Source organism: Poecilia formosa, unplaced genomic scaffold (assembly GCF_000485575.1).
Source record: "Poecilia formosa unplaced genomic scaffold, Poecilia_formosa-5.1.2 Scaffold265, whole genome shotgun sequence".
Taxonomy (NCBI): domain Eukaryota; kingdom Metazoa; phylum Chordata; class Actinopteri; order Cyprinodontiformes; family Poeciliidae; genus Poecilia; species Poecilia formosa.
In genome coordinates this window covers 1,042,763-1,053,500 of record NW_006800204.1, presented here as the reverse complement: position 1 = coordinate 1,053,500, position 10,738 = coordinate 1,042,763, and the positions used below count along the sequence as shown (strand labels likewise).

At 42.7% G+C, this 10,738-nt stretch overlaps 1 protein-coding gene across 1 annotated transcript in view; it reads left to right on the top strand.

The window, feature by feature from the left end:
- Positions 1-377: 377 nt before the first annotated feature.
- The window catches only part of LOC103150920 (delta-like protein C), a 268,639-nt gene continuing 258,278 nt past the window's right edge, over positions 378-10,738 (top strand). Inside the window, exons 1-2 of the mRNA XM_016680975.1 lie at positions 378-486; positions 665-856. Coding sequence (XP_016536461.1) covers positions 378-486; positions 665-856 — 301 coding nt within the window. The remainder of the gene's footprint in view (positions 487-664; positions 857-10,738) is intronic.

Genomic DNA, 10,738 nt, shown 5'->3' with positions numbered 1-10,738 from the left:
TTTGTCAATTAGCAGCTAACCGCTAGCAGCTGCTGATCATTTGTCAATTAGCAGCTAACCGCTAGCATCTGCTGATCATTTGTCAATTAGCAGCTAACCGCTAGCATCTGCTGATCATTTGTCAATTAGCAGCTAACCGCTAGCAGCTGCTGATCTTTTGTCAATTAGCAGCTAACCGCTAGCAGCTGCTGATCATTTGTCAATTAGCAGCTAACCGCTAGCATCTGCTGATAATTTGTCAATTAGCAGCTAAACGCTAGCATCTGCTGATTATTTGTCAATTAGCAGCTAACTGCTAGCAGCTGCTGATCATTTGTCAATTAGCAGCTAACCGCTAATCCAGTTAGTTCATGTCTTCATCATCCTGAACAAACAACATGGAGAGAGACACAGTCTGTGTCTTCCCGAGGAATCCATGCTGTTTCCTGCTGCACGGGTCCCATCATCGGGTCCAGAACGGCCCCATCATCAGGTCCACAACAGGAAGTGAATAAATTCTTCAGCCCACAAACCGTAAAAATCCCAGGTCTAGTCCAGTTCAGCACTCGTAGGTGTGTGTGTGTGTGTGTGTGTGTGTGTGTGTGTGTGTGTGTGTGTGTGTGTGTGAAGCTGTTTTCTGCTGTTCTCCTGGTAATCTCCCTTCTCTCTTCTCTTCTCCCATCAGCCATCTGTGCAGGCGGCTGCGGTGGGCACCGCGGCGTGTGCGAGGCGCCTGGACGCTGCCGGTGTAACGTGGGCTGGGAGGGGCAGCGCTGCGACAGCTGCCAGCGGCACCCCGGCTGCCTGCACGGCACCTGCCAGCTGCCCTGGGAGTGCAGCTGCAATGAGGGCTGGGGAGGCCTGTACTGCGACCAAGGTGGGTCCGACCCGGTCCGGATTCCTCTAAAATGGCTAAAGACAAGACACCAGACTGACCTTTGACTTCTGGAGTCCACACAGAGCAGACCCGATGTGAGGCCCGGTTCTAAGGGCCACAGGTCCAAACCGGTCACATGACCCGGTGTCGACCCATTGGGTCGGAGGGACTGACAGACGTAGCATTCACTAAAGAATCCTGGAAAAGTTCTGATCCAGATGGTCCGGTTTTCCGGTCTGACCTGGTCCACACAGAACCAGCAGCAGAACCGCCTGCTGGTCCAGAGGGAGGAGGCGGGGCTTAACCTGGTCCAGAGCTTGTTTACTATGAATTGACCCAATTAGAAACAGAACCAGGAAAAACTCTGACATCAGCTCAGAACCAACAGGAAGTCCCGTGTCTCAACTTCCTGTTTGGTTTTAGGTCCCTTAGTGAATGTCAGCATGACTGAACCTGACCAGAGTGATAAAGACTTACTGAGACCAACCAGTAAAAACCCAACAGAGTCTTTGAATTTTGGTTCAACAGAATCAATCAATCAATCAATCAATCAATCTTTACATAGCACATTTCAGCACGTTGATGTTCCCATAGCAACTCAAGCCAGCTGGTTTTAGTCTGGGTTTAGAGGAACTTAGTGAAGGACTGTAGAACCGGGTTGGTGTCTCTGCCTTCCTGGTTTTAGTCAGAAATCCAGCAGCAGCGTTCTGGATCAGCTGCACACTGTGTATGTATACATGTGTGTGTGGGTAGTGAGTACACCCCTGACATTTCTGCAGATATTTAAGTAAATCTTTTGGGACAACACTGACAAACTGGCAGTTATCTGTGTGCAGCTTTTATAACAATGTAAATAACTCTATATACATCCATTAAAGTCTAAACCACCGGCAACAAAAGAGACGACACCCCCAAAGGTCCAAACTGAGCGCTGCTCGTCATTTTCCCTCCAAAATGTCATGTGACCAGTTAGTGTCAGTAGGCCTCAGGTGTGCATAGGGAGCAGGTGTGTTCAGTTTTGTAGTGCAGCTCTCTCACTCTGTCCTACTGGTCACTGAAGGTCCAACATGGCAAAGATCTCTCTGACGATCCTAAAACACGAATTGCTGCGCCGCATGAAGACGGCCAAGGCTGCAGGACGATTGCTGACACCCTGAACTGAGCTGCAGCCCAGTGGCCAAGATCATCCAGCTTTCTAAAGAGCAGGTCCTCAGAACAGACCTCATGTACCTGCTCAGCGCCACGTCCAGATGCTGTCTTTCAAAGACGGGTGGAGGGGCTCTGTCAGCGTTGCTGCAGGGATCTCAGAGGTCGGAGGTCAGCCTGTCGGTGCTCAGACCAAACGCCACACACTACATCAACTTGGTCTGCATGGCTGTCACCCCAGAAGGAAGCCTGTTCTGAAGTCTGCACACAGTCAACATGTCAACAAAGGACATGGATACTGGAACCAGGTCCTGAGGTCTGATGGGACCAAGATCCGTTAGTTTGGTTCAGATGGTCTCCAGCATGTGTGGCAGCTGTCAGGTGAGGAGGACAAAGTTACGTGTGTGATGCCTCCAGCCAAGCATGGTGGAGGGAGAGCCATGGTCTGGGCCACAAGTTTTGAGGAAGCAGAGTGAATATTTGAAAGAGAGCAGAAGTTTTGGAGTAACAAACATTACAAGTTTGAGAAGAAAGACATGAAGTCCTGCTTTCAGACTGAAACTGTGTGCTCTGGAAATATGGCAGGAAAATTACCCCATACTCCAATAACTGAAGCTGTGTGTTGACTCTAGATCTACAACATTAGAGCTACACTCTAGATCTAATATGCATTATATATATATATTAGATCTATAAATCTAGATCTATAACTAGATCGTTCCTTTTTAATAACTTCAGTTTCCACACATATCTCTGTTCTCAGCATCTGTTCAGTGATTGGATGGGTCAAAGGTCACCTGGTGACATCATAATGCAGAGCTGTTATCATTTGTGTCGTCATGGTAACTGATCTTATTTCCTGTTGTAACCTGAGCCGTAGGTGCCAGAATAGGGGGCCTCGGGGGACATTGGCCCCCAGGCCTCCCCACTTTACGGCCCTGCCCGTCTGCTGGTCCTCCAGTCGTTTCCACAGGCTGCACACAACTCTGACAGTCTGACACCTGTCTGTGTTTCTATGCAGACAGAGGCACAGATAGAACCTGCAGCACTGAGGTCTGGACCCAAAGGCTCCAGATCATAACGGTCACCCAAAGGTTTACCACATGGCAGCTTTGGGTCGGGTTGGGACCAGGAACCGGTCTGACACCTGAAAACAGGCTCAGGCTCTGATCCGGTCCAGGTCTGAACCAATCCTGCCTAAAAATTAAATGAGATTTCTGTATTTGTGCCACATCTGGCCCAAATGCTGTATTTATAGAACCGTGACGACGTTTTCTTTCTAACGGCATTGGGATGAAAAAGAATAATAAAAAAAAAGACATCGGGCCCACATGCCCGTCATCGGTCCGGACCAAATGCTCACCCACACTTTGCCAGTGCAGATCATTTTTGCTCAAGTTGAAAAAATAATTATGTTAATTTTTTTTTTTTCCTCCAAAAGCCAATCAGCCATCAGTACCGATGGCCACTGATGGTTTTCAGGTTTCTGTTGAAATTCATTTTTGTGTTAAATAACAAGCACATTAAATATTAATCGTGGAGTTTTTCATTTTGTTTTCAATTAAAAAATATTGTCAGCAGTCTGGCTGGTTATCTGTCCCACTCAGATCATCTCTTTCCCGCACAATTTATGGGACAAGCAGCAAATACAATCTGCGCCTTTTGGCTTCAGACCCACAGCATCCAGGTCGCTGCTGCGCCGCATCGTGATGCTGGAACCATTAGACCAGACCTGCCCAAACTTCTTGAGAGCAAGATCTACTTTTTCTCTCACCAGCCGCCTGAGATCTACCTCATGACATGAAGACATAAAAATTGCAAATTAAACTCTATTGACTTATTTTATATGCAAATATGCATCAGTTGTAGCAGAAATAATAAAGTGACACAAAACCTGATGCAGTTTCTTCCTCAGTGAGATTCTGACACTGGGAGCAGGTTACTGGTTTCTCAGTCAGAAGCTGGTTTCAAACCAGCAGGTCAGTCAGTCATGGTGGATCTGAACTTTGGTTTGATGACCTCAGTATGAGAAACTACAGACTGATAGGAGGAACCAGAGAGCCCAGAAAAGGTAAATCTTCAGAAGTCGGGATATAATTTAATTTCACATAATTATCGCTGTAGAATTAGTTAAAGCTTAATTAAATATATTTGTCCTATTTGATGTTGTGACGTATGCTCACAAAGAACGAGGTCATTAGTCCAAGTTGGTCGTTTGTTGAATGTTCAGAAACTGCAGCAGGTGTGATGAGCCACAGCAACGGTAAACAGGTAAAACAACCCGAACAGGTGATCAACTCTAAACCACTCCTACCTCTTTACTTCCTGTCTCTTTGTCGTTTAAGCCACCCGTTGCCGTGGCAACCGCCTGCGCCCCGCGAGCCGAGCAGAGACGGTAAAAACATTTAGTCCGTTACGATATCAGGTTTCCAGACTTGACATTTATTCCTGGATTATTAATAAGCCTCTCATGGACACAGCGCTGGTTGAGCAGCTCATTTAAACTCCTGCTCTGCTCTCAGTCGGTCTTTGAGTCGCCTTTTTTTTTTTCTTTTTTTTGTTAATGGAACCGAAATGCACCGAATTGCGCAACACCTTGTTGAAACAATAATTACTGAGATCATTAATTTTAACGTTTCATTGATTTTTTTATAATTATTCTTTTTTAATGAAGCTACAAACGTTTAGGATCTCAGTGAATATTTTTGATAAGCCCGTCAGAAGAGGAAGTGCTGCTCTCAGCCTCCTGGCGGCGTTCAGATTGTCACCTGCTGAGATCGACGTATTGTGTTCCAATATGTCGTGTTAGACTGTCCTGCTGCTCTGAATTGGCATTGCTGGAGGATATTTGACATCTATTTTATAATTGTTTTTTTTAAATGTTCCAAATATTTGACCAGTCGTGATTTTGTCATATCTATCTGTCCTCGGCATAATCATATTGTGCGTATTTAGCTGAGCACAGGGCCGCCTGCAGTTGTTCGGCTGTAGTAAAAAAAGGAAACAATAATTTTTGGATTACTTTATTATCCATCTCTCTTGGCTATTAATATTGAGAAAAAAAAGATCTTTTGTATCAAACATCTTGTAGCGCACTTCTGTGTGAGTTTGTGGGGATGGGCAGCAGAAGCCTAAATGTTATTGGTCAATTTACTTTTGTTTATTTGGCGGCTTGACGCTTTTTCTGTAAGCTAAAAATGACTCAGTGGATCCTTCCATAGATCTGAGCGGTCGTTTGGATCCCGCCTGAGCTTTTTACCGGGTGTGCGGTTCTGGCAGGTCGCCGGTTTATGAGCTTTTGTTTGTTTGTTTTTTTGTGGTTTGGAGAACTGCAGACCTGACGGGTCACCCGCTTGGACAACCGTTTAACCCGCTAATGGTGCGTTCACACCAAACGCGCTTTGAGCATCATGGGCATCTGGTTTAGAGACGCACCGCCACTGTACACAAACTGTACCCATTTGTAGACACAGTACGTATCTATGGCTGTGGATCAAGCTTCACGCATTGATATTTAACTAGAGGTGTGCCGATCGACCAGCCACCGATCACACAAACCGATCATCACCTGCTTCTCATTTCCAGCCTGCCTCTGCAGCTGGTCTCCTCTTTCCTTCACTCTGCGCAAACGCGCAGCAACAAATCCGAAGCGATGTGGAACTATAACCACTGAGGGAAGTTTGCGTGTTGAGTTGGAAAATTGAAGCAGGTCAAAATGCATCAACACGACGAATCTAATATGGAATAAAAACAATGAGATACTTGACGGAGTTTGGCTACATCGAGGCTCACTGCAGTAAAAAAGACATATGGAGGATCAGACAGCAGGTAAAGCAGCGCACAGCTACAAACACTCACCGGATTAGCATGACGGTCAGAAAGCTAAACAAATAACCTGGAAAATGATTTAAGTCTTCGAGCTGCGATGTAAGACGCTGGTTCTGCTCTCCTGTTGAACCGCTGCTACGCTACAGGTAGTAATATCTGACAGACGGAGCTTCGCTTCTGCTCCACCTGGTAGTGACTCGCACACCGAACCTGCTTAAAGCTGCAGCATCTAACTAAAAAAGTACATTTTACATACGTATTAAAACTTTCGCTGTCCTAACATGAGACAGATAATCTCTGAAAAAATAATTGATCTCCTCCTGATCTGCATAATTACTCCGCTCAGTCAGAAACAGCCAATCAGAGCTAGCAGTAATCAGCTAGCCGCCATGCTAACAGGAAGTTTTCATTCAGTAACTCTGGATTGTTTATTGTAATGGATCCTGTTTTTGCCTTTGAATGTTAAGTTTTATACTTGAATTTTTTGGCAATGTTGAGAGGTTTAATTTGGACTCTCTGCATTATTTAGCCTCTTCAGAGCCTCCATGTGTTTTCAGTCTGTTAAAGATAGTATCACTGATACCAGTACAATTTGCACAATGCCTGTTTTGTTTGGTTTTCTTGGAAAAAGTTATTAAAAACAAGTTTTTGTCTAAATTAAGGTGAATTCATGGTTCCTTTTTCCACATAATGTAACCGGTAGTGTTTATGATAAAAATAATAATAATTATGTGATTGGTGATCGGCCCTCATGAGTGATCGGAATCGGCAGGAAAAAACCTGATCGGCACGTCTCTATATTTAACCATTAAGAATCTGATGTAATTATGACAAAACCTTCATACGAACATGGTGTGTTAATACAGTGGATCTCTGTATTCAGCTGTTCTTGGGTTGGCTGCAGGCATTTATCCTGCATTTTTCCAGACACCAGTTTTGAAAATGGAATAAACTTTATTCCTTCCTCTAAATCAGTGGTCCCCAAACTACGGCCCGCCTCCACATTTGGTCCGGCCCACTTACTTTGGGGCAAATTGCTACAAACCCAATGAGTTGATTGACAGGTGCCATCATGTCAACTGAACAAGTGGGCCTGACATTCAAAGTGTGAAACAGAGATGATGAAACACCCCTGGCCTCCCACCTGAAAAATGAATCCAGCACCGCTGACCTGAGCCAGTGGGCTGTTGAACCAGAGGGGTCCTAGGATGGAGCCTTGGGGAACCCCACATGTGACCTCTGACCTTTTAATAATAATAATACATGTTATTTGCCAGCTTCTTTCAAAACACCCAAAGACCCTTTACAACATTAAGAGAAGTTGTTGCAAAATGGAGTGATGTGGTGAAATGAGGCTGTTTTGGTGACGATGCGAGCAGCAGAGACTGGAACCAGTTGAAGCTTATAGAAGTTTATATTTATCTAACCAGGAGGGAATTACAGGAATCAATGAGAGAAATGACCAGAACCTGGACCAGGATGGAGGCAGAGAGAGGGACGGACGGAATATTACGGAGGTGGAAATGAGCAGACTGGATATTATTATTGATGTGAGAGAGAAAGGAGGGAATGACACCCAGACCGTCAACCTGAGACCAGAGAACCGTCCATGATGAGGCTTTAGAGAGAAGATTGACACGTTTCCTATTGAGCTTTGGAACCAGCGACACTGTATGTGACCGTCGCTCGGCGCCATGTTTGCAGCCCACAGACCAAAACAAACTTTATTCCGGTGTTTTCATCGTGTTACCGACACGTTGAAGTTGTTTTCAAGTTGGATACTGGATATTCTCCCTCCGCGGAGTAAGGGACGTTCAGCTCAAGGTTGATCCGATTTATGAACGCTGATTTCGGCCAGCTGTTCTCTACCGATGCCTGCTGAAGCGCTCAGAGGTTCACATCGGGACCGTCGATTTCCGAACCTCCTGTAAATAAATGCTTTGTCTTGTGACCAACTGATACAAAAAGTGGTCATTCATGCTATTAAACGAGGAACACTACCCTCTATAAATGTTTAAGTCATATTCAATATTTTAAATATTAAATGTTTTCTTCAATAGCTTCCAAATCGTGTGGCCCATGAACTCAAAATCGGTGAGAAATTATTCTACTAGACTATAAATGAGGCACACTCATTATTACATTTGAACACTTTTATATATTTTTAGCTTTTAGTATTTTTCTTCAATAGCTTCTAGGTCATGTGAACCATTAACTCAAAATCTGTGAAATTATTCTACTAAGCTATGTAGATGAGGCGTATTTTTATTCCATTTTGATCCTTTTTTATTTAACCAAATTTATATTTAAAAAATAATTTTTTTTAAAGTTCATAAAATGTATTACCTCAGATGAAAAGAACATTTGTAACCTGTAATGTTCAATTACATAAAATTCTAGGACTGGATCTATTTCATTACATGTTTACTTACCTGTAATATGTTAAATACAACAAATATTAAAGTGTGATCTATTTCATAAAATTTACTTGTCACCTTTATTGTTTAATTACACATTAAATGTTTAAAGTTGGGCTTTTTCATCTGGTTTGTCTGTTTCATTTAATGTTTACTGCAAAATGTCTGATTATATAATTGTTTACTTTAATCGCATAAAATGTTTATTTCAAAATATAATCTTTCATTACGTGTATGTTTATTACCTGAAATATTTTAAAAGTCTAATAACTTAAGGAGCTTGAATCAAACGTTTCATGAATGTTTAATACATTAAATTATTAAATGTCCGTCTCCAGACCTAAACCCACAGAAAATCTTTGGAGGAGCTCAAACTCTGCTCCTTAGCGACAGCCCAGCAATCCTCCTGATCTGGAGAAGATCTGTGAGGAGGATTGGGCCAAAGTCCCTGCTGCAGTGCAAACCTGCTGAAAATCTACAGGAGACCTTTGACCTCTGACTGCAAACAACGGCTACTGAACCAAATATTAACATTGATATTCACAGGTGTTCAAATACTATTTGCAGCAGTAACACAAATAAATGATTTCCAGATTATATCTCTCAGCTGACAAGCAGCTAAGATGAAAACTTCAGACCCTCCAGGATTTCTAAGTGGGAGATCCTGCAGAGTGGCAGGATGTCCAAATACTTATCTTCCTCTCTGTACCTACTGTTGAAGCTGGGTGTTGTGAATATTTTTGGCATTTCTACTCACCTTGTTGGCTTGTGCTGCTGTAGATGTAGTGAAACTAGATGTTGCCACATATGGTTAATCCTGGATGTGGATAAAGTCGAAGTTTGTTTGGTGATTTTGGTTTCCATTCCTTAAAATTGTTCATGTTTTTAAAGAGCGAGCCTGATCATTTCCTGCGGTGAGACGCTGTCTCAAATCAACATGATGCTACAAACATTCACATGCAACATCATTTCACCTCATCTGCATTAATAATGCAGAACTTTTCCTCTGCAGCTTCGCTTGGTTGCTTTTCATTGACCTCCAGGATGCTCAGTAGTTCAGGCGTTTCTCCCTGGTGAACGCTCAGCTGGTGTTGTTTTCCCGTGTCGTCTCTCATGGCATCCAGTTTGGTTCAAACTACTGAACATGCAGTCGTACACCTGCTGTGTTTCAGCGACTATAAAATTGTCCACATTGGAATTACGGAAATAAATTGGCTTGAAGCTGCAGTTCGTGAACTTTTTTTTTTAAAGGTTTTGTTGGCTCTAGTGGCCTCCATTTGAAAGAGGGCAATGAGGAGGTGCAATATAACAATATGTTTATGACACTGTCATAAACATGTCAGCGCTAAGACCCGCCTCCAGGCTCTGATTGGCTGCGATTACCATCTACAGAACAACAACCAATCAGAGCCTGGAGGCGGGTCTTAGCGCTGTCAATCACCCTTATGTATGTGCTGCTCAATGTGCTTAATAGTTTATCCACCATCATTATTGCCCCTGCTAACTAGCTTAGCATTTATGAAAGCTGAGAGAAAGGTGGTGACGGTGCGTGAGGTAGTTTTAGCAGATATGTAAACAAAAGGGTAACACTTTATTTGAAGGGGGTTGAATAAGACTGTCATGACAACTTGACATTACCCAGGAAATCATTACTATTTAAACTTTACCTTTAATAACATAAAGTTACCTAATTTTTAAAGTGAAATCAGTAATACTTTTATAGCAAATTTATATCAGTAATGATTTCCTGGTTAATGTCAAGTTCTCATAACAAAGACATTTTGAATAATGTCAGCTTTGTATTAAAAGTGTCATAATTTACCGAATGACACTTTATGACAACAGTCATAAATATTCATGAAGACTTATTCATGTTCATGACAGGTGTTTATGACAGTGTCATGTCAGTCTTATTCAACCCCTTTCAAATAAAGTGTTACCCAAAACATCTATAGCTGTGTTTAGATGACGTAGCATCGAATTCACCCAGTGCAGATGGAGGGCAGGAAGTAAATGCAGTTCGTTTGTTTCTGCTGATCCAGCATCAAAATGTCTAAAGTCTGAGTCCTGTACGGTTGTTCCAACCATTCTAATAGAGAGAAAGACAAACATTATGTTCGTGTTTTGAAGGTAGTTGGTCACAAGGGAGTTAATTTTAAAAAACTTACTGAAAAAAGAGGAGAAAAGTGAATCTACAGCTAAAAACAGGAGGTGCAGAAACTAAGTGCCAGAGTTTGCAGCACCATTTTCTAACAGGTGACGATCGCATCGTTTAAATTGTATTTTCAGATGTTTTATTGGACAGTTACTTAGAAAGACAAGCATTCATATGTAAGGTCAGATATATTATTTTTATGCCCTAGCATGGTTGTTCTCAGAGCGCTAATGCAGTGTTGTGTTCAAGACCACCTAACTCGAGACCAAGACAAGACCAAGACCAGCTACAGCTACATCACACAATTAAATGTAAAATATGATCAAAATTGCTTTT